At 32.4% G+C, this 26,249-nt stretch overlaps 1 protein-coding gene across 1 annotated transcript; it reads left to right on the forward strand.

Annotated features, from left to right (window-relative positions):
• Positions 1 to 20,249: 20,249 nt before the first annotated feature.
• LOC119661834 lies at positions 20,250 to 20,969 on the forward strand. Its single transcript, XM_038071337.1, has 2 exons — positions 20,250 to 20,699; positions 20,751 to 20,969. The coding sequence occupies exons 1-2, from the start codon at positions 20,371 to 20,373 to the stop codon at positions 20,755 to 20,757; spliced, it is 336 nt and encodes a 111-aa protein (XP_037927265.1). The 5' UTR covers positions 20,250 to 20,370; the 3' UTR covers positions 20,758 to 20,969.
• Positions 20,970 to 26,249: the final 5,280 nt, after the last annotated feature.

The raw sequence follows: 26,249 nt of genomic DNA on the forward strand, positions 1-26,249 counted from the left end.
TATATACTCGTATGTATTTTATTTTTGTTGTCTTAAATAGATAGTATTGATGTGTTTTTCTTTTAAAGTATCTTCTTGTGTGGAAAAACTATCTGCTTAATATTATTCTAAAACAATACGATATATTTTTAGCTCAAATAATTCCCAAAAATAACAAGCAAGATTATTTTTATCTTAATATTTATTTAGTACCATATAGATGAAAAACTACAATTTCACACCTTATGGCAATTGATAAAATGCTTTAATGTAACGTAAATAAAAAGATTAGGTTAAAAATTAGCAAAGTAAAAACGAATACAAAAATGTATATATATTAAGAATTTCCATAAATAAATTTAGTATTAAACAAAAACTCATCACCTACGGTTGATTTTCTTTTCCCCCACCAGCGGTAAGGAAGGCAAAATCTATATATACAATCGACTGAAAGAGAACTTATAAATTCGAGAATTTTTAAGTCTTCATCACCAGAAACCCGGATTGTAGAATGTTAAGGTCTTATTTTTTACATCTTATTTTGTAATTTAAACCAGTCAAAAACTGAGTTGGATGTAAATTAAACTGATTTCATGGACTTTAAAGCAATGTAATTGTCTGACGGTATGTATATATTCCTATTAAATATTTTATTCACTTCCAGAGAAGCTATAGTTTCCCTTATACTGATCAAATCCGCCTGAAAAACACTGCAGGGATCAGTTAGCATATAATAAATAAATTTGTTTGTTAGCCTTTCCGAGAAAACTTTGCTGCTTATACGACTATACAACTACGACTTATTTTTGAGCAGCCAGCAAAAATGGTTAGACTCTCCCCCAAACAAGAACCTAGTCTCCACTAGCAAATGTAACCCAGTTTTAAGTCTTTGCGTAGATAATGCTGTCATTTCTTTACTATTTCAATTCAAATTTGAACGAGTTTTAATTGTTAAGTTGAAATAAAATAAAGAAATTTTTATGGAATGTAAACACTTTTAAAAATAATTTTCAATAACGAATATTTTAAGCCGACTGATGTGATCAGTCTTCATTGAAAAAACAAAGTTTCCATTTTTCAATAACATTTATGGACAATATCTGTAATATTTTTAGAGCATTTTTAAGACTCAAAATAATTTTTTAATATTGCTGAATTATTATTTATTAAATAAATAATAATGACAATAATTTATTAAATAACAATAAAAGTATTAAATAAAATGCTAAATATCAATATAATTCACTAAAATGTCAAAACACAAGAAGAAAGAAATATATTTACACCTACATATTGACGATGTCAACAGCTAACTGCCTTTTTAATAAAGCATTTAATTATGATTATAATTATATATTCATAGTTGTAAAACTTGAACTGATATAAGAAACATATAAAACTATTGCTAATAAACTTCTGCATAGAAAAAGCCCACAAACAACACATCGACACCACCATCGTATTGAAGATTAAAAAGCAAATTTCGATAACTCCATAAGATATTGCGTTTACGTCGCAATCTCAAACCTCGGTATCTCTGCAAAGATAATACGACTCCGTAGAATAATTTTGAGCAGCATCCGTAAATCCACCTCAGTACGATCGAGTCTGTCTAACCCTTTTGATATCATGCGAAGCTTCAGACAAGATCCCTTGTGATGCGAGATTTTCAATTTCGTTATGGACGTCATTTTGCGCACAACAGGTGTTCATTATAATGTCATAAAATTCTACATTGGATATAGTAAGCGTGCTGATACAGCTGTGTCTTTAACTATCGCAAAGGAATTATTAATAAAAAGATGATTAGTTAATCAGTTGGAATGAGCTCTCTTTTGACAGACAAAATTTACGCTCTATAGATCGATTATCGAGCACTTATCACACTCCATAAGGTGCATGGAGAGGAGTGCTGTGTAAGGCCGTGGTTCGGTTACAGTGACAACCTGGCCATTTGAGTAAGTTAGTAAGTAAGAAGACAAATTTGTCTCAATCATGGAATTATATCTTAACTCTGCATTAATCCAAACTATTTTTTTCAATCAAATGCAAAAAAGCTTGATAACGGCCAAATAAAAATGTAATTAAACCGAGAACAATAACTGGTTTTCCAAGGGAACCCCCGCAGCTGTCAACTTTAACTTCATAAGTTACTAGGTAAGCAAACTGAATATTGGGGTTTTCTAAAAAGCACATTATTAGATGTTGATCTTAGACTTGCAATTAATATTATATGGAATGAGCAGATTTTAATTGAATATTGCTCCGAAAAACAATAAAACCAGTATGATATGTATTTGAATCTTTTTTTAATCAAACTTTTTACATATAACATTTATGATTTCAGTCCTACATAAAGTCAAGTGACACTCAAAACGTTCACAATAACTTACTAAGTTAAATCCATGTCCTACTCATTCCATTAACGAATATTCCGCACTATTATTGTTTCGGTGATTGCTTTACTTTATTTATAGGAATTGTTCCTTTCAAACCTCTATCCCTTTTATTTCTTCTACTGATTTTTAATTCCTTGTTCACATCATAAAGTCATAGAAAATGTAATTTCTTGTTTTTTTTTTCTTTCTGTTTTTTAAGTTCCAATTTAATTTTAAGTGTTTATGTCTACTTTAAATTTTCTTCAACGGATATTTTCTTCTCTCTTGGAAGTTCTTCTCTCATTTTGATTTATTTTTATTTTATATTCAAGCAGTCAACCTACAAATCATTTGACTTTATTTTTGTCAGAGTCAGCGCACTTACCAGTCAATTTCTTCTGCGACAAAAATGTCCTTTTTATAATTATGCGTTTTCTATTCATTGCGTTTGGCAGGCTCCTCTTACCCACCTCTTTCTTGCCGCGTCCTCCTTTTAGCGTATATCCATTCTGCAATGCTGGAAAATGCATTTCACAAATTGATTTGATTTGATTTGGAACTGAAACTTTTACTTATTTAAATGATTTTCACAATAACTTTACTGCAAATTTTTAAATATCAATCACATTACGAGGTAGAAGTCGATATCGTCGATATCGTAGTCGACATAAAGGAAGATGAAGTGGAAACAGGTCAGCTCGCTTCGATGATTTTAATGCTGTTCTGCAAAAAGCTATCAGCGTGACTGTCATTTAAAGTTCTTAAATAAAATCTTAATGATGATTGCGTACAATACATTTTTATGAAAATTCTTCTCTCTTTCGTTTTGAATTTTTATTTTTTATTTTTAATGGCTTTATATAACTATTATTTTTATTTTTATTTTTATTTTATATGTAAAAGCAGTTTGACAGTAAACACCACTGCAAATCTTAATACAGTAAGCAATTCAAAGAGTTATGTAAAGGGGCAGTGGGTAAGAAAAATCAACGAATAAACTGTCAAGCGATCAAAATGCAAGCATCAAAACAACCCAACTCCTAAGTATGGCAAACTATTGCAAAAGATTGGCAACCCGCTACCCGCATTCATTACCATTACCCAAACCAAACAACACCATTGACAGAATTGTCGTCATGCCATCTATACCCAAATGCCAGCGAACAAAGCGAGTCGCCAAACCATTCAAGCAACAAAGTTCTTGCAAATGCACATAACAAATTCTTATGGAACGCATCAAGCTGTCGTGGACAAAATGACGTTGTCACGAAAATTGTAGAATATAAAATTTGTACTTCCGTTTGACGCTCCCTCTTCTCCAGTGACATAGTCAGTGACTGCCAGCAGCCTAACACTAAGCACTAACAATACAGAACCAAACCACCAGCCCCACTAACGTTCGTCCGATCACCCAACAAACCTTATCGTTTCCAATAACTTCGTACACAATTTTACTTTTAGTTTTTCCTACAAAAAAGTATGTATAATAATATTAAATAAAATGAGATAAAAAAAGAAAACAAACTAAGAATAAAATAATATAAAATAAAATAAAATAAAATAAAAGGAAATAAAACAGAAATAGAAATAAAAATAAAAATAAAAATAAAGAGCATTGAAAGAAAGGAACTTTTCAAAAATTATTGAAATGTCACGTAGCAACTTTTCAAATTGCAAAAATCCTGACACTGTCGTTCAACTGTATGCGGATTGATAGAAGTAACAGTAAACGGCAAAAGCAGTGGTAGCAGCAGCAGCAGCAGCAGCAACAGCACCACCAACAATACTACTAAAGACAGCTTCACAGCCTCACAGCCTCACAGCCTCATAGCCTCACTGTCAGCATCAGCATTAACGTCGACTGCAACGCAAAAGAAAATAAGTTGAAAACTCAAAAAAAGCAAAATAACAACAAAAAAAGCACAACACATACATAGCAGTGAAAAATTAACAACCACTCGCACAATGCATTGAACTATTTAAGGCAGCTGACGTTAAGACGCCATCGTGCAAGATGCACTAAATCCAATGCAAACACAAAACAGCAACGGAAGTGGCAGCTAAGACTCTCTTTGCAGCGGGTTTAGTTCAGTATAACCAACTCATTGTTGGATTGACCGTCATAACGTTACGGATTTTTATTGTGCAGTGCCGGAGTATTAAATGTTAACGTAAATTAAAGCGCCCCACCAATGTATTTAAAACAGATTCTAATTATATGTGAGTAGAAAGATGGATATGACATTTACCTCGTTTGTATACGATATCAAAAAACGATATCAAATACTGCAATATCGTATTAGTATGGTACAGGTGAAATGCAGTTGTTTATACGTTGCAGAAAAAGAGTGTGTTGAATAGGCTGAGTTATAAAGCGAGCTATAAACGCGGATTTAACGAATTTCTTTCCTGGACCAATATATGCGTCATCTCCGATCTCCGAATTGGCTGAACAAATTCTTAAGGGGTCCTTTCATATAATAAGAAGACCAGTATCTCGGCAAAAAGTTTTGTAATTCTTTCTCTAGGAGATATTAACCCAGGGGATTTTGAGAATTGGCATTGCAGACACATTTTCGAACGGCTGTACCTCAAGCTCTATAAATGGTAGGAACTTGAAATTTACTGCATATCTATTTTATGAACTCCTCCCAACACAAGATTGAGTTTATATGGACTTCTAACACGGTTCAGCAGGTTTTAGGATTTAGCATTCTGAATGATCTTCATTGTGACATATTAAAAACTTTCAACACGGTTTAGGATTGTGCTCATATGCGAGTGTCCAACAAAATCGTTTTGAAAGAGGACGGCTTTAAGTGCTATATACGAGCAAATGGGGTAATTTATATTATATACAGATATGTTTCAGAATGATATCGTTTAAGTACTTTTATCGCATGGTGGGAAAAATAGAAGGGCACATATTTAGACAACACCAAAATGATAAGATTTTATTATTTGGTGCCTTTGTAAAATTTTCACGATGTAAGTGTATTACTAATAATATTCAGAATTTTGATATAAATTACTTTTCATCTTTTGCATATTTGCAGCTTATTACTTTATATTAGTTTTCAATATTCACTATATCGATATAGGTCAAAAGTCAGCAAACTTCTAAAATCAACTGTTTCTATGTAGTTTCAATTCGTTTTTTATCAATTGTATATTATCTATTATCTATTATTTTCATACTTTATATGTGATATATTATATATTATCATCTATCATCTATTATCTATCTGTTATCTAATACTTATAATCCATTATCTATCATCAACTATCTTTCATCTTTTATTTACTATCTAATATTAAATCATGAAATTATTTTTATTTTTATTTATTTCTTATATTCTATTTATGTTTTTCTTTTCTAGAGCTAAAAATTATTTTTATGACCCGCCCTTCTAAATCCGCTAACGAAATCAAAGTACAAACAACTTTGGAATATCAGTCAATGGATATATGCTTTTGTATGTGTGCTGCTAACATCAAAACGACACAACATCATCAACTGGAATGTGCAATGCACACACTTCACACTTCTTGCATCATGACCTGCTCCAACTAACTTTTATATTTTCTATAAAATATACAATCCAAGGAACTAACTCGTCAATCGTCAAATGGCGTTGCTGTCAGTCGGAAAAAAAAACACAACAACAACAGCAACAACAACAACAACAACAACAACAGAAGCAGCTTCTCAGAGAATGGCTACACTAAAAAACAATAAGGAAGCAATATAAGAAGAAAACTCTGCAAACATATAAAGGCACTGGGAAAAAGGAAGACTCACAAGATGGTTGCGACGAACACATTAACCCAAACCAAATTTAGACTTCAGCTTGTTTAAAAATATACAGGAAAACTTTTATGACTGCTTTTATTGCACATTTCACAAAACGATTGATAGCTTCCAGGACACAATATTCACAAGTTTTCTCCTGCCACTGCAGCAATGCCGACGAAACAGCAGAATCTTCACTGTCAACCAAACAGTACAGCAAACAGAAATATCAGTGGAGGAAATAGCGACCAAAACTAACAACAACAACAACAATAATATAATATTAGTGACTCATTGATATTGAAGGCAGCGCTAGTTTATCTTGAAGGCATTGCAAATCGAAGTGTGCTGATGGGCAAGGATTAGTCTGATGGATGCGTCCATGGATTTCATTGAGTGCAACACTCAAACAAAAGGAAATTTTGAATTTCTCCCGGCTCCACTTTGAAGCTTATCACAACCTTTTTGTACTTCGTACAAGTGATTATTGCAAAAGATGTTGTTATATTGTTGTTGTTGTTGTTGTTGTTGTTGTTGTTGTTGTTGTATTATTCATGTAACTGTTAGACGAACCAAATATTATGGTCATCGCTATTGGCACTCTCATAGTTTCACCCACTCTGCTCCACATATCCCTTGCTACAGTGGTACTACTGAGTTGTATCTGGCATTTGCTGGTTAAGGTTAGGATTATCCTCGTAACCGTAGGCGAAGCTCTCGATATGTCGGTTTTATTCAAAATCATTTTTGTTCTTCTTTTGTGATAGCTGCAGCTCCTGTTCTTGATTGCATTCTCAATGTAGTTGTTTTCAGTTTTTATGTAATGAAAGCTCACAGAACCAAGATTGAAAGGCGAAATGTTAAAAGTGTGAAAATGGAAAAACACACCGAAATAATGAGTGCATGTCACACAGATTTCTAGAAAAACTGCTGACAGAATATATGTGGAATGTGTTTAGTGAAGAAATAACATTTTTTATTTTCTCAATATTTTCTAAAAGAAAATTAAAATCAACCATTAACTGGAATTGTAATTAATTGCTTTTCTTTTGTTTTTGCTATCGTGATTGTTCCTCGGAAATTTAATCTGAATCAATGATTCAAACTGTTTATCAATTTCAATAGCATCCATTTTCTCTGAAAACCAACATGTAAGTGCAGGAGTGAGCATCTGCCTTTTTCTATATTTATGGTAAGTAGTATATATATATAGTATATGAAAACTATAACGATTAAGAAGCACCAATTGCAGAGTTTTCCATTAAGTTATATACGTAGATACCAAAACAATGACATTCTGGATGTTTTATGATCACGGTAGTTTAGGTAGCCCTCGATTAGCCAGATATATAGGGTTTTCCTGAATATTATTTAAATATACAGAATGGTTTCAATCCCTGTTAAAAAACAACTTCCTAACATGTTAAAGTTTAAGATGTGATACCTGCGACATTTTCACATATGTATAAAGCGTAATTAAATATATAATAATGCAAGTTAATTATCTTTATCTTAGGGCAAAGGACCTAGTAGTCCAGTTTCTCATTCTTAGTTAAAACTGAAATTAAATTTAGTTTAAACCCACAAATAAATAATAAATAAATAATCATCATTATCTATCATTATTGCACTAAATAATGGGGAAATTAGTCTTTTTAAAATTGTTGTCTGGTAGAAAAAGAATCTAATATTAAACAACACAATAGAAGTTGGCAGAGTAATTAAACATTTAATTAAAAACTATTAAACAGGAGACTTTTGTATATGAAAATTATAAAGGTGTGGTTTGTTGTATTCTGCAGAACTGATGTAATGGACAAAGTGATTTTTGGACATGAAATTGGAAAATATACTCCTCTTGAGATCATAAGCTTCAAAAACAGTCTATTTCCACACTTAAAAAAAATTGTTCAAAGAAACCATGTTATTAAAAAAACGATCTGATTGCGATATAATATGAAGTACTATATTTAATCTAATAGTTAGATAGTAAACCACTAACCTGTCCAAATAATAATCAGACATCATAACGTCAAACATCCAAACACTGTTTTCTATACAAACTAATTTAAGTCGAAAAAAAGAAAAGCCAGTGTTTACCGTATAGAGTTCAGCTGTTTATTTAAACTGATTAAAGACTTACATTCCGGCTTCAATTTGGTGGTAAAATGGAGTTATCTTCTAAAAAATAGTTGGACTCCCAATATAAAGAGAAATAGAGGCGTTATATTTGAGAGAGAGATATAGAATCTTCTTTTTGGCATTTGGCATGCTATGTAACAATTTGTAAGAATAGAGGAAAATAGATTAGATGGTTTAAGGTTTCGTCATATTTTACTAATTAGGACGAAAAGAGTGATTTCTGCAATGCTTTTTTTAAGCTTGTACATAAAGCAACTGGCTTATTTTCTTTTACAAACAAATGGTATATTGTCTGACGTGACAGATTGACATTACTTCATTACGTTTGCAAATCCACACCGCCTTGTGTCTCCAGCGACATGTCTTGAATAGTTGTCACTTTGCATTCAAACAAAACTTAAAAGATGTGCCATTATTGAAGGACTTGATTTTCTTATCTACTATTTTTGAAACGACCTTATTTTCCTTTTTCTTTAAGCTTATTTTCTTTTACTTTTCTTAAAAGTTTCTTATTTAAAACAGTTTTTTTCTTTTTTCTTCCTTACAATTCGTTGGCTATGGACAAATTTTTGTCGTTTCATCTGGGGCACATCAGTTTGTATTTCCACTGATGAGCTACAACAACATTAGCAGTATCGAAGCCATCAACAGTGTTGCAACTGCAATTGTTGCTGTTGGTTTTCCTCATAGAAAGCACAACTGCTGGAATTCGGAGACATTCTTTCGAAAAGCTCACTAAATATTGTGTTGTCCTTTATGTAATTCCTTTGGGTGGTGATTTAGTTATAGGTTGAACATGCCCATGCAGTAATGCAGTGGTGTGGATGAGTTGGCATGCTTGATTGACAGCAACTGACGGACGAGTTTCTGAGTAAAGAAATGCTGGTCGTTATATTCTCATTCCTATTTGAGAATATGTATGTAGTTTTGCTGTTGTAGTTGTTTTTGCTGGTGTTGGTGTTGGTGATGTTAGTATTAGTTTTGCTGATGGACAGTTAGTACATTGTCGAAGAAAATTTTCAAATAAATTTCTAATCTTTAAATATGGAATGTCAGCAGTCGGAGCCAGTTTAAGGCACACACAACGATCCAAATGCAAACAAAAAAGGATAATACATATACAGAGTATGCACTACTTCAGCAGTTGCAAATACCATAATTCTACTACAACTGTGCACTTTCCTTAGCTTTTGAAGTTTTAATTTTTCTTTTTTAGATATTTTCTCTTTACTTTTATATATGTTTTGACTTTCTTTATTTTTAGTTCCTTTAATGTTATTTAAATGAACTGATAGCTAAGCATGTGAAATGCTGAACTAGCACATTCCTGTCTTTCTCTTGGACAGCACATACACATCTTCGTACTTATGTTAGTAGAGCTTATAGGGCGGTCTATGAAGATTGGCTGAATCAGTCAACTACAATAATATTCTTGCTCATTTGACAGTGACAAGCATGAACACGAGAGACGTTATTGCATTTTGGTGACGTACAACTTGACTAAGTTCCTTCTTTATTCCTCATACATTTCCTTTACTTATTTTTATAATTTTCATTTTAAGATGTCTGTATTTTTTTCTTTTCTTCTACTCTTTTATTTTGTTTTTGCATAAGTTTGTTCGAAAAGGATTGCTCAAGTTGAAACTGACGAGTTACAAGTATGATTTTGCCTTTAGTTGATTTTGTACTGTACAAAGTACATGTCTATTGTACATATTTGGGTTATCTTTTTCTCCTTTTCGTTAGTTTGACATGATGACACTGACATGACTAGTTTTACTTCGGAAAACATTTGGCCTCTCCGGTAGGGAAGAGATTTATTAAATTGACAGTTTATTTAAAATTACAAGTACATGAATGTGCTCCACTAGATGGACAACCATAACTCTTTCTAACAATTTTGGCAGAATTGTGGGTAAAGACGAAAATAGAGTGCTTAGTTGCTTTATTTACATTGCTTTAATATGATAATGAAATTTTGCACCATATTTTTAACGTAAACAAAAAGAAGACCACTGCAGTACCTTTCCTTTAAAATAATAGAAATACGGGTTCATCTATACTCCTAATAGATTTTCTTTTTAATTTTTCTAAAGAACTTTCTATTCTATTCTAAACTTTCTAATCCCTTCATACAAAAGCTTAGCTAGTATGTATTGGCTTTTAATAAGTTTGCTTATGTGTCGGTAAGGGGAATGAAAAGATATTCATCGTACTTCTTTCTTTGAAAAGTGTGAATTATTTCATTCGAAAAGTAGAAAAAGCGTGGGTTCAATAAACTAAAATAGAACACTATTTATGTAGATATTAAGCTAATTTGGTACCCATATATATTCCACATTAAATTCCAATAAGTGATATAGTCATTCATAAGGATCATTCTGAAAATCAAAAAAATGTTGACTTTGTCTCTATATCGACGATAATGTGTTAAACGCTTACGTTGGCCCAAAAAAAACTTAAAAATCCTATCTATTGGACCATTTTGGTCTATGTGACATTTTTCATTAAAAAGTGCAGTAAGAAATTTTTTTTTATTTTAATTTCTTATATTGTTGATATAATATTTACGCCAAAAAGAAAATGTGTATAAAATTATTTGTTTTCAATGTCTTATATCCTGGAATTCCCTTTTAATGATTCCCCTCATTTTATATTTCAAGTTCTAAGAAATGAAATTCACAAATAATTCAAAGGCAAATAATGCCTTTGTATGATTCGTCCACGATGGACCGAAAAAGAAACCGGAGATGTTAACATATTTCAACTCAGCAAAAGGTTGTAATTATTGAGATTATTTGTAATATTACATTCGCTTATAATGTTCGCTATGTTCTTCGCTATGTTTGACCTTTATTTCTAAACCTTGTAACATTCCCTGGACCAGTCATAGTTCTACAGCAGTCATAGTTCTCAGTCTCACTGAAGACTGTTGAGAGGCTAGTTGATCTGCACATACGGCAGATCATTCTGCATCTCTCCACTCCACCAAATTGGCCCACTCAAAAGGCAAATCTACGGAGGTCGCTCCGTATCATTTGGTCAGCAAAACTCAAAGCACTTTTCAATCTAAGGAGATTGTCTTATGTACATTTCTGGATGTAGAAGAAGCTTTTGATGATGCAAAATATGAATCCATACCCGAAACACTGGTTCGAAAAGATATTGACTCATGTACAATAATATGCATGGATAGGATGTTATAAGACAGAAACATATCTTCCAAGTTAGGTAGCACTACCATCAGCATTAGTGCTGTATAGGTCTGCTCCCAAGGTGAGATTCTCTCACCATTACTGTGGTCGATGACTATCTACTAGATAAACTAGAGGAAACTGGCTACAATGCTATAGGTTATGCAGATGACCTCGCAATCATTGTTTCTGCTCAATATGATGTACAGTTACTGACGTAATGCAGACGGGCTTACACAAAGTTTCGAACAGGTACTTAAAAAAAGGTCTAAATATTAACCCAAAAAAGGCAGTGATTGTGCCATTTTCAAGAAGGTATAAACAAAATATTGGGTCCCTTTTTATAAAAGATACGGATATTTTATGTTCCGATGAAGTCAAATATTTGAGAGTTGCCCTAAATAATCGTCTTAATTGGAAAACTCACCTGTATAATATAATTGGCAAAGCCCTTGGTCATGTGGAAGCCCTTGAATTCTATTTTGGCAACAAAATGCTGCAATATTTAAATGTGATAAACTGCAAACACTTGCATGTATTGCTATGACCGAAACTATTCATACCTATTCTGCAACGGTACTGGAGCCCATAATGGGTCTTACTCCTCTGCATGGCTTTATTAAAAAAAGAATCTTTAAGTGCACCTAGGCTACTCCCTGTTATCAATAAGCACAGGAGTCTCAACAATTAAAGTTCTATCTACATACTGGTTCCTGGCATAGGAATCTGCGATAGGACAGATCGCATGAACATGGAACATCGGTTCTACAGAAAATTCGAAGTTCTTTCCGATCGAATGGACTGGGAAAATTGCACTTCTGGTTCAGAACCAAAAGTGATTTCGAAGTACACCGACAATTCAAAAACTAAAGGGTCATCACGGACTGCGTTATCTCCTTAATAAAATGGGTGTGTCCGAATAGATAGATTGTCGATTCTGCTTAGAAGCAGACGAGACTTCTAGTCTCATTTTCTATAACTGTCCAGCCTTAATCTGAGCCAGAAGGAGATCTTTCTGACATTAGGAGGTTCTGACATTAGGAGCACTGCGACTATAGTTAATGGATACTGCTAGGGTATCCTGTTTATTTCTATTCTATTCTGTTCTAACAATATTTATTGATGAAAAGATAATATTGCTGATAATGACAATGGTGTGGATTGTACAAAGCAATATATATAATCATGACATATGTATATAGTTAATCAATTAAATTCATTTTACTCGTTACCAAGAGAGTTTCACATCTATGGACTGTGCCTGCATAACAAATCCTTTTCTTCGATTTTTATTTTGTTAACTTAAATTCGTCAACAATAAATATTTGCGATATCAGCGACATGAAATGGCAAATAATTTGCAGAGAATTTATTTTTATTAAATTAATGTTGAAAAGCACTCACTTAGCGACATATTTTCGCTGTTCATTTTCATTTTCATTTTTTTTTTATTTTGTCTTTTTTAATTTATTTTGGTTTATTTTTATTAATTTTATTACAGCAAATTTTTCAATTACAATATTTTTCATATGAAATATGCCGGCGATAAACTTGCTTAATATACTGCAAGGATGCCGCCTGAAATTCACTCATTTGTGCCGCAAGTGGTTGACAGACTGTCAGATTTTTTGAGAGAAAAATTTAATTGAACAATTAAAAAAAAGCGAAAAAAAAGATTTATTTTTTCGTTTCTCCATATTCTTTTTTTTTTTTGTTTTTGTTTTGTATGTTATATTGTTATATGACGGGTAGCCATTGCTTTGGCGTGTTGTATATATATTTTGCTCAATAGTTAACATAGCCTAGACAAGTAGGTTGTTGGTAAGGTACAGTTGCGGGGAGGTAGAGCTGTTGGGCGATTTGTGTTGCTCATATTTTCAGGAGTATTGAAAGTTGATGATGTCAAAAAGGACATGACCGAACATGAGAAATTGTTTTATTGATTTTGCATAATAAAAATGTCACATAAACGACATTTTCGCAGATGTGTTCGTGTTGGTGTTCGTCTGCATGTGTTAGCGCTTTAATACATTAGCATACATGAGCTTAAGTTTGCATGTGTGATGTGTAGCGTGCGGCGTATTTACAGCATGAGCGGCAGCATATCAATACAACAACAATAAATTAATTAAGCCGATAGAGACACTTTAATGTCATTTAATAAAATATTGACGCGCATTGACGATGCAACAATGATTGAACATACTCTACGCCTTCTATAAATTTTTATCCACAAACATATCTACGCACATCCGCACACATTCGCACACATTCGCACACAGTCGCATATGAACCAGCAAGTGCAAACGCTCATATCGATGACCGATGCTCCTGATATTTGTATATGTGTGCATGAGTGTGTCTATGTGTGTATGTGTGTGTGTGTATAAACATGGTTAAGCACACGTTTAAACAGTTAAAATCAATTGACAAATTCAATTGATTTGGTGGTTAGTGACATTCAAAATGTTGTGGTGTTGATAGGTGGGTAACTTCCCTTCCCAATAGGTACCCACATGGTAATCGCTTGGCATGGGTATGCAAAAGTGCCGGTGGGAGGGTATGGCATTGCACAAGCACGCTCGCTGCAGTGCCTTGGTGTTGGCGTGATGTGTGACTTGCAACGAACAGTGAAATTGATGGATTGACAGTAGACATATTGCGCAATTGATGACAATGGATTATTTGCGTTAAACTATAATTCTATACAAATTCATTTGAACATTTTTTTACTGAAGAATAAAAGGACGTCAATGTAGATGGTAGCGGATGTAATAAATTTTCCAAAAGCTACATTTTTAACTAGTATTTTCAATTATATCACACTTAGAGAGTATCACATTGTCAACAGGTCATAAGAATTACAAGAATAAGCTCTGTTTCCACACATTACGGTATCGTCGTACCGTTTCTTCAATAAATCCATAGTTGCCGTCGAATCAAAGTTACATACCATTCTATTCTATTAAGTTCAATAGTTCTGCAGACTATGCTTAAGAAATTTAGAAAAAAAAAAATAAGCAATTATGGAAATTCAGAGACTATCGAGAAGTACATTCGTGTTTGACCTGATATGATCAGGTAAAAATTGATATGTTGGTGACTGATAGATCACCATCGAATTATTTTAATAACAATTTCTGTAAGTTTTCTAAGAGCAAAATTTTGCTGTAAATAACTGGACCAAGTTCCAACCATTCCAGAGCCTGTGCATGCATATCTCATTAAGCTATGATTCAGGAAAAAAATTGCCTGTATTTCATATCCTTTCGGATATGTAAATTCTATATGTATGTAAATTCTCTACGCTAAAAGATAATCTCATTAAATATAACACCATTTGTAGATTTGTATTCTATGATAGTGTAGCTGTGCAATATACGTTACGCAATGTACTTTTAATGGTATTCTATTTGAAAAATGATGTAGGGTCCAATTCGAAACAACTAAAATTGTATAACCTATCACTGTAATGAAAGCAATTTAAGACTATAGCGATGAGGACAGACGATTTATAAAAGGAGCTAAGAGTCTCAAAGATAGTATTGTCAAGGTATAAAATTTTATAAAAAAATTTCGACAACTACATAAAAAATACTCGATTTAGCAAAATTTTGTTTTTATAAAACATTTTTTTAGAGGGGTTTTAAAAAGTAGTGAACTACAACGAAAATTCTTTTTATATTATTTTAATTAATTGAATTTTTGGCTGACCATACTTCTTTTCGAGTATTGTCATATACCCATCATTAGTGGTCTTGGAAATAATTCTTAATAATTTTGAGACAGCAAGTACCAGGAATTGAACTCGTACCCTGTGAAATTGGAATCTCAGAGTCAGTGCTCATTAGCCAACTGACCGAAAGTCATACTTGACTTGTATATTCGTACTTTTTTGTGGAGTTCTGTTAGTTTGCTGTAAAAGTTTATTACCAAATTCACTTGCAAATAATGCCTCTGCATATAGAATAGTATTGAAATTCAATTATTCTACAGCTGGTTTATGATTTCGTTCTAATATAAACGCAGCCAGTGAATTTGTTAATGAAGCTTTCATAGTAAAGTAACAGAACTCCGCAAAAAATGTGTGAGCCTAAAAGTCAAGTACGGCTTTGGGTTAGTTGGTTTAGGTGCGCTGACTCTGAGCTTCAAATTTGGCAGGACACAAGTTTGATTCCTGGTACTTGCAGTTTCAAAAAAAAAAAATTATTTACGAATAATTAAATACAAGAATTATATCCACAGATATGGCCACTGATGATGGGTTTTTGGCAATACTCGAAATTCAATTAATTAAAATAATATAAAAAGGATTTTCGTTGAAGTTCACGACTGTTCGAAAAACCTCTTATCTAGAAACGTAATACGGAGAAAGTTATGCTAATGTTACTTCACAATTCGCACGGGCGAGACCATATACCATATTTTTGATAAATAAATTATTTTTTTTTTGCATATGACTTGCAAATAACCGCATTAGGATGGTGCAGTTATTCTAATCCAAGCAATAAATACAAACTGCATTGTTGCAAATTTTTACTTAATCGGTAGCTTCAAGATACAATTGAAACAGAATTACAGCACTGCAATTTTAGTCTTAATAATTGCCCAAAAGAGTAAATTTAAATTGGTTGTCGTTGTCGTAAACCCGAGTAAACATCTTCAATAAGCATCTGAAGCAGTATATTGTGTCTCAATAAACTTTCCAATATTTCAAAAATAACAGATGTAAGTTATTTTTATTATTCAGTAAAAGCGAAGATTAATAATTGATAAATATGATGACTATGAGCTGATAAATATGTAACGATTTTTTTCTCAATATCACACCTGAGATATCACAGTCATGGGTGGAATTTTTCTTTTACTAATATGTGACGATAATAAGAGAGCAGCAATGTACTCCTTTGTAAGGAGTAACTTTAGCGCTTCCAATTCAAGATTCTAATAATTGATCGTTTTGTTTTCTTATTGTACAGCACACCGAATGTCGTTATGACTGACTCTAAATCCGATAACCGCAACACATACGCACACTTTTTTGTTTCAGAATCTCGTAAACGTTTCCATTTGTATTCTCGTGCAGTAAAAATGTAGAGTACTTGGCATACGATGTAGGTAAGTACGATGTCTGTCTGTTCATCTGCCTGTGTGTATTCAAGCATTAATGTGGTGCTATTGTCATTTAAAAACTTTCAAAAATAATGAAATGTTAATTTTGACACGTTGTTAATATATTGTCTGCTGAAGCGTAATTAGTTTTGATGGCTTCTGTTGCAAATTAATTTTATTTGACATGTCACTGCTCTGCGCTGTGATAGTTTTCCAGTTTGTGACATTTATTATAGTTCAGAGAACACATATATGAAATTATACATGCAGCAAATGCTGGCATGAGTATCAAAAGAAATTTATTCAATTGGTTTCTGGCTACAGCAATATTTAGTTTATGTGTTTTATGATATAAAATTAATTAAAAATTTGTTACTTTAATGGATAATAAATAAATTTCAACCGCAGATACAAATTGCAAGCACTTCCATTAAACAGAATGACACAACATCAAAATGAACATCGCAATCCTATGCTGAACTGTGTTTACAGTCCGACATCATTTACATGACGAATTCTGCGGCAAGTGGGCAGGCTTTTGAGAATATAGAGCGCTTCCTGTTGTTTAGGGTTCTAGTCAAAATGACTAGAGTGGACTTACTCACGTCCAAGTTTATTTGTTTTCGCTTGGATAAGAAAAAGTATTTAAAATAGTGAAAATTGTTTTGAACAGTTTGATGTTAATGACAAGCTTAACTTAAGTCTTTAAGTTAAGTTAAGTTCACAGCTTCAAATAGTTTGTTAAACCTTTTTGATTGAGCATGGAGCTTTTGTATAGAGCTTTGTATGAAAATTGAATGCATTTTTTTATCCAAGTATTTGTCGCAAATTTTAAAAAAGTAAAAAATTGTTGTAAATATGCTTGCAATTAATTGTGCCAAAGTTTGTCGCTGGCAGGTTGTGGTGCGGAAAATCTCTACTAGCGCTGCCAAGATGAATGGTGTTCTGTCAAATTAAGAGACACTTCACAAATTCAAATTAACAACTTCAACATGATTTCGCACATTTCGCAATCTCAATGCAATGAAAACTAAAACTGAAATTATATGAAAACACAAAACTAAGCCGCATTTTGGAGCCAATTTATGAATGGCAACAACAAAAACAAGTATTACTTTTGATACATAAAACATTTTTAACATTTTTAAATGCAAGTAAAAACAACTCAGATGCAAAAACATCTGTGGCAGGCAGCACAGGAGATACCAAAAAAAGGAACTCACAAGCCATAAGAGACGGATTTGACTAGACAAATGTCTCGACACGGCAAATGAATAGGCAGTGAATTAGTATTAAACATTTCATTAATTACGAAATTAAAAATATTAATAACTTCGTAATAAATAAATATAATCAAAATTAAAATTGATTTACTCAATTAAATTTGAAAAAATTTAATAAATTTACTCAAATTGAAATTTGCTGTTCAAAAGCGTCAAAAATTATTCAGGAAAATTAAGAAATATGCAGACAGCGATACTCGTATTTATTCAAGATAACATATTAGGTCTTTTAAAGTATTTTTTAAGTAAAATGTAAATAAAATTATATATCAGAATAATAGAATTTTTTCTCTCTGAGCCATATTAAGCGGATTACGACTATTTATATGAATGGGCATGATAATTTTACGCTTATTTTGGCCTCGACCAGAGGGCATGAAGTACAGAGAGCCATACAATAATTCTCAATTTCTTATCTTTACGACTATTTTGATATATTTTCATTTGTACTTCAAGTTAGAAGATAATTATTTTTATCATATTCATATACACTCAAATATACACATATTTATTCCTAACAGGCGAAAATTCTGTCATTTATCGCATAGCAACACTGTTTTGATTACCGTGACGAGGCACACGAAGCCTCATCACCGTGACCAAATTTATATCGAAATTTCTCTTTCTCTTATTTTCAATTTTTAATTTACATTGCAAATAAGGGCAATGTTATGTAGAGCGTCTCGAGGACTCAAACTTAGCTCTTTAGGGCTATGATGAAAATGCATGTTATGCAGAGCGACATATCAGTATTTTTAATAGTTTTTGGTTGTGCCTAAATTCAAAAGTAAATGTGGATATGCTTACTTTCAATTTGCCAACAAAAATAAACAGTAAGAAAAAATTCATAAAGGCTGTAAATATGTTAATTTATTATTATACTTTCGTATAATAATTGTTAATAGTACTTGCAAATTATACGCTTTTCCATAAAATCAGAAAGTGTAACGCTGCGGCTATATTGCATGCGAATTTTGTCGTGCGTGTTCGTACGAACAAATCAAATGTATGCTTTCATATGTGAGTGCTTACAGTTGCTGAGAACTGTTCGAGCGACGTCTTGTGTTTCTCATAAAAATATTGGAATATATAAATAGTGAAATTGAAAGGTATGTGTTATTTAAACGTAATTTTAAGTTTATGAATGAAAATAAATTTGAAAACAAATACTACATTTAGGAAATGAATTGTGGTTTGCTAATTTCTATATTTGACGAATAGACAACCTCTTCATTTTTATTCCTTGAAAAATAAAAATCATGCACTCAATTTATTTTTTGTTATTTTAAATTAAAAATAACTTGGTAACGAATTTTCCGCTAAATATTTTTCATTTTCACTATCCGTTTTGTTTTCAAAGCAGACAGAACTGTCAATTCGCAACCAATGTGTTCGCAACATGCGATGTGTTCGCATGAGAAAATATAGGCACGAACACGCAAGACAAAATTCCCATTCAATGTAACCGCAGTCTAATAATTAGATTATCACATATTACTACATATTGAATTTTGCTAAATATTTACATCTGGCAACACTGTAAATAGAAAAACAATTGCCATTTTGTTGAACTGTCGAATTTATTTTGATAGCACAAATTGAGAATTCTAAAAATTGGAAATTTGAGAACTTATAGCCTAAATTCAAAAAAAGACCGAATAAGTTCTTAGAGTATTATTTAGGTCGTTATGCCTAATATTAAGTTCTAAGAGTATTATTTGGCCGTTATGCGTTGTTTGCGTAAGGCCATTCGAAAAAGAGGCCTGATTTATGAAAGGAAAACTTATAGATTTTACACCACGATAACGCACCGGCTCACACAGCGTTGATTGTGTCGCAGTTTTTGGCCAAAAAATCCCCCAATATCATCAACCAAGTGCCGTGCTCTTCAGATATGGTCCCGTGTGACTTTTTCCTCTTCCCCCGACTCAAATTGCCATTGCGAGGAACGTGTTTTGAGACCATAGAGGGCATAAAAGAGAATTCGCTGCGTGAACTAAAGGCAATATCTTCGGCGGCCTATAAAACTTTTATGGATTATTGGATCAAGCGTTGGCAGGAGAGTACTTTGAATAAAGAAAATTATTAAAAATTAAAATTTTGCGTTTGTTTTTAACTTCTCGTTCTTTTTTGATCAAATGGTATATACGTATTGTATATAATATGATATGCAATTATTTAACTGATAACTTAAAAAAATGTTTTCAAAATACATTTACTTTATATTTGTTGATATATTTATTTATATTTGTTGAATTGATGGTTGGTAAAGTATTTTTTTTTAATGAAGTTTGCCTTGATTTAATGACAATTGCATTTCTTTAAATAATGTTTTAATTTTATTTAAAAAAGTTTATTATATTGTTTTTTCTAAAAGATAGCACAAAATTAGAAGTTGCATTTTGCTAAATATTGTAGAAGTCTTAATTTCAAATTCTAAATTTTTTGTATCCGCAATACTTGGCTTCAAAAGCCAAAAGGATAGTAACATGGAGTCTATAAACAAAAAATTTGCAAACCTCAAGCATGTAAAAAAACAATTGCACAACCGTAGAATGAAGAAAGTTGGTGCTGTTAGTGTTTGTAATAATGGAGAATTTAAAATAAAGCTAGACATACATCCCGAAGGTGAGGAATGGACTGATTTGACTGATAGCTCGGCGGACTCAGAAGACTTGGCTCAGGAAGCTTTCATACAATCCATGCGAAAAATTCGCGAAAATGTCGCCAATCATCCTGAGGTGGAGTATCTTAACAACATGTTTCTTGAAAGTCAGAAAGAATGGCCTATGGAGATATCCCAACCGGAGAACAGGGAGTAGGTTAAACTAAATCAAAACTAATTTAAACTACTGTATTATTTTTGTAGGGTCTAGCCTTGGGAGTTGCTTGAAGTGAGTTGTCAACCAAAGCTTCATTGACTGTCCGTTGTGTCATTTGATCAGTTCCTAAAGAGATTTCTTTTGCATATAAAAAGCTACCAGTCTTGTCTAGATTAGCTTGGTTCAGGGTGCATTAAATTTAATAATTTCACTTTATTTCGTTAATATTATTGAGAAGCTGCTTTATGCCTTATTTAAAAATTATTCGCTTGTAATAAATTTTTTTTTATTTTGCAAACGAAATTTCCGTAATTTTTCAATATAAAAGTTTGTTTAGCTGTATATTTGAAAGTTTTGTTGGGTTTGATAAATCTTGGTATAGGCGTGGTGGTATAACTTCAGAGGATTGCTAAGTACTTATAATTTTTTCTTTTATATCTGATCGTTATTTCTGATTTAAGTGAAGAGTTACTTATCGTAGAAAATGAATGCTGGCGTATCACAAGAAAGTGTTATAGGTGCTCTCCGTTTTTTACTGTACTCCACTAATCTATCCGAAAAAATAAAGTAATAATATCTAACCATTTACAAACTGATATTGACAACATAAGTGGCGAATTTAATGCATGCCAATTTTATAAATCCTAACATCCTGCATATCTGTTTATAGTGATGGTACTTAAGTGCCATCAGATATCTAGAAACAATTCTACACACAATTATGAGATGGAAGGAGCACATGACAACTTTCTAACTTTCTCACTACGTTTCCTTGAACGAAAATTCGTCACTGGAGATGTTTCTGTAACTATAATACATAATACCGGATCAAGATACCCCTGGAGCAGGCATTCCGGAAAATAAAATATATGCTTTCTGTTTTCTTCAATTTCTGTTTTCTTCTACTACAGTATTAGCAATTAGATTTCTTTGAGGTGAAACTTTTTAAGAGTGAAGAAATTGTAGATAACAACTTTGTTTCTTCAAGGCCCGCACAGCAAGTAGAATCAACTTGATGTGCGTCCTTATTATCGGAATCCAAATAGACAAGGAATGAGACCTACTTATCACAGCTCGAAAGATTTAAGCGCTTCGTTACTGAGCAAAATGAAAAGCAGAACCAGACATTTCAAGAGATGCTTACAGTATTGAAAAGCATCAACAATCAAAAAAGGATAAGTATAATACATATATACTCTAATATATACTCAGTACATACATTGTACTATATTTAGTATTTTAATTATATTAAATACAAAAATCGCAATTAAAACAAATTTAAAACAAATATAAATATAGTTTTTCAGTTAAAGTATGAAATTAACATTTTATTTTCATCAGTTGCTCTCATCACACCGTAACGTTCTCGCATGGTGAGTTTTTCACAGGGCATCGAACTGGATCCGAACCGAAAACCGAAAAAAACCGATATTCTTGCTCGAACGAAAACCGGAACCGAACCAATATATTTTTTTGCTCTTGAACCGGAATGAAAACCAGAACGGAAAAAATTTCGGGTCTCATGTCCTGATTTTTCATGCCACATAACCGGTAAACTCGAAACAAGTGACAAAAAGCGAGTGAGAACATTCTCGCAAGAAATCGTTTGAGTTCAACTTATGGCATATAAGTAAATATACGTCATGCGTATATACGCATAGATGATTCAGATGCAGATTCAGTATATATTTTCCGAAATCACCAAAATAGTGTTTCTGAAAATTCTGACGTTTACTATCGAATTGGCAAGATGCACTTGTTGAGGCTTTGATATCAGACTGTATTTAATACTTAAATTCATCTAGCATACCTTTGTTGTTCTCTAAACAGCTTATCTTAAACTACATATCACTTATAATTTCTATCTTTATATTTAGCTTCTGTACTTAAAATTCAAAACTTTTAAATTTCATCTGCATTTTTTTTCAATTTCTATTTTTGTTCTTATTGTTTTTGCTTATGACATCCAAACTTCGAAATAGCGCAGTATTTATTCATAGTACTTAGAAATGTACTAAGTAGATAGGTATTAGTAAGAATACCGAGAGTTATATGGTCTTCGGTTAAGGAATCTTACAGAAAAACTCTAAAATAATAACAAAATAAAATAATAATAAAATGGGCTTCATCCACTTATCCACTGATAATTTCTCCAACTTACTGTTGTTTACGATCGACTATGTACTAAGTGATTTGTAACTGATCAATGTAAAGAAAGTCTTCGAGGTTATTAAGCAGTGAAACAAAAGTATTAAGGGAAATTCTATCAAGGTATAAAATAAAACAAAACAAGAATTCAAGGGAGTATGGAATCAAAGCAGTACAAATTAGCAATTAGGTCACAGGTCATAGAAAACAAACAAATGAATATATGAATCGACACTATTAAGCACAAAAAAAATTTGACTGGCTTTCTTTAATAACAATTTACACTTATTAAGTTGTTCAAATCACAGCTTCTTTTCTTTAGCTTTTGATGTATATAGTATATCATACAGAAAGAAAATCGTTTACCTCTAATATGTCCTATTGGATCACATTTAGAACACATAAATTTTTCAAAATTACACGAAAAGTTTTTATTTTCTAATTCTTCGGAATCTTGCTATGATAGTAACTGTAAATAGGTGACTACATATAACTCAATGGTAACCAGAAATGGTAACATGTGATGCTACATCACTTCCTTGCTGAAACTATTCCAACAACACTGCCACTATATGGTTGGTGTGTAGGCAAATGAATAACGAGCCTTTAGTAAATGTTTAGACCCATTCCATGCAGTTCTGTGAGGATTTTTAATTTTTCACACATACGCGTATACTAGAATACATGGAGTAGACAACCAACCGAAAAGAAGCACGTTTCACAGAAATCGCGTTCGCCAAAAAATGAATCCTCAGCGATTTAGGTATTTCGCACCTGTGCCATGCGCAACTGTAAACTATGAAATATCACAAAAATGTACAATGGATTGTCTCGATTCAGCTAAATACTGAACGGAAGCTGTGCTTCTTGTGCTTGTGACGCTTCCTTGGGCACAAGCTGAAAGAACCAAAGCAACTGTAAACAAACCGTTCGACTGCAAATTTGTCAAACATATTACGTACGCTGGAGTGGCTTTCATATTGAGCAAGTACTCTTCATGTTTGTATATAACTATCCCCCCGTAAAACGATATAGTGGAATTCCACTGCTTTTCTGTACTGTATTGCTCAGAAAATAAGGTGAAGTTTTTGCTTTAATTTGTAAAATTATGGAAGCGCCGTGCTACGTAAAAGACGAAGTTAATACGTGTACGTGCTAATGGGCTCGACCATTTCGTCAAAAATATTACGACATATGCGTAGTACGACGTATAGCTCCTCTACTCTGTGCATACACATATATTTGAACCAGAAGTTGGCACATTAACAGCTGCAATTTTTAGTGTGACTGAATTTGTAAATCATGGGGAACTTCTGAAAAATGTAGTTTCTTCACAATAAAAATTTTTTATAAATATTAATATCTCTCACATTATGGCGCAATGCATGTATCCCGTTTTTAGCAACAAGCCTATCAACATATTATTGTTACTTACTACGTTTTATCACTATAAACCTAAAGCACTCCATTCGCAAGATACGGATCCTTATTAAAAACACATCCGTTGTGCGTCTATACTTGCCGTCCACATTGTATTCAGTGGTGTGCCAACATAAAGATATATGCAAAAATAATAGTCTAGTACTAAATATCTATGAATCGGCAATTCATATATTTTCACTCTGCAAAATGCGTGCTCTTCAGTATAGGGCAGAGTTTACCGCACAAGCGATTCGAAACCAAGTATCTAATATGGCACAATTATGATCTGTTCACCAAATAAGGAAAGCATTTTCATATCCCGCGTCTTGATTTGCTTTTTCATTTTCATTTAACAAATAATCCTTTTTTTTTTTGCTAATAGAAAATAACAGGACCATGTAACCCGAAATTTTGTATCGTTCACATAAGTATTACTGCAAGTTAAGTTGCTCTTAGATATACGATACTATGTAATATCAAATTAATAACCGTGCCATTCATACGTGATTTGATTTCAATGACGTGGTACTCCCATAAGTATCTCAAAAGGTATTTTGATCAAGTTCTGGCTGAATTGAATGTCTCAGCAGATTGACATATTCGAGAACCTCATAGAATATTACGTTTATGACATAAGCTAAATTTTGTTTGAGTCTATGCTGCCTCAATATATTCTTAATATCGCTCTACCCACTCCACTCCTGCAAAATAATTTATAATGGAAATCTTATATGCTTTCCACATGGCTCGAGTCTATACGCAATAACTACTTATCCATCTCAAAGACATGAAAAATATGACTTCCATTTGACATACATATAACACTACACACTTTGAAAACATAGAAGAAAGTTCTGGATATATATTGAAAGAGCTGATGGGCAAGAAATTAAAATTATGTTTTTTTTGAGGGTAGCACAAAACGGTGTATAAGAAAATAATAATTGTGATTCCCGAATTTTACGGAAAAACAGATTTCGCATTTCAAACATTTTTAATTGTAAACTAATATAATCTGATTATTTCAACGACTAATAGAAACAATTAAAAACGAATTCAGACTGTATTTCACTTATGATGGATATGAAATCTTATTACACTTTTGGATCCGATGGTACTGAAATCCGGTGGTATTGAAACAAAAAACTTCTGTCACCAGTTCACTTCACAGTATTGACATTTAAAGCGTTTCGCCCATTCATTGATCCATACAACTTGCAATTTTAATAGCAAATAGAGCCGTCATTTTCATATTACTTATTTTCCCTAAACCAGAGATAATTAAAGTTCGATCATAGAAATCTAATAAAAATTTTTTCATTTTTAATGATTATATAAAGTCCAAAGCATTAACGAACTCGAGCTGATACTCGAGCTAATACTTTTTTAGAAAAGTCTAGAATATTATTTAGTAACAGCTTAATCTTCAGTATTTGTATCACCTCATTCGGATCAAAATACCTAAGTATAGAAACAAGTCTTGGATGTTCAGGCCAGCAAAATAAGATTAAAATGTTTCCTTTTCACAATCAACAATGTTTCCGGTTCCCTTTATTTTAAAGGGAAAAAAGAGAAATATTCCAATTTAAAAACAATGAAAGCGATATTTTACTTCGCGTGACAAATGTGTGATACTTACCAAGTATAATCAACGATTATTTTCCGAACATCGAGAAATATTCAGGAGTAATCCTGTTAAATCCAATAAGCTAACTGATGATCCCTTCTCATATAGACCAGGTATTTTTCTTTTTAGCAAATATGTCTGCAGAATAGGCCCAGAGTAAATAGCACGTTACCATTCTGTTGTCAAACCCAACGGCATTAGTATAAAACAGTTATATGAAAATCATTGCTAGCTAAAGTGACCACATTTTGATAGAAGGCCAAGTAATTTAAGGATTCTATAAACTCTTCGTTAGTTAAGCTAGATCCTTTATCAGCTAAAAACAAAAAGGCGAGGCAAAGTTATTAAC

The sequence above is a fragment of the Teleopsis dalmanni genome, chromosome X (genome assembly GCF_002237135.1).
Source record: "Teleopsis dalmanni isolate 2A chromosome X, ASM223713v2, whole genome shotgun sequence".
NCBI lineage: Eukaryota > Metazoa > Arthropoda > Insecta > Diptera > Diopsidae > Teleopsis > Teleopsis dalmanni.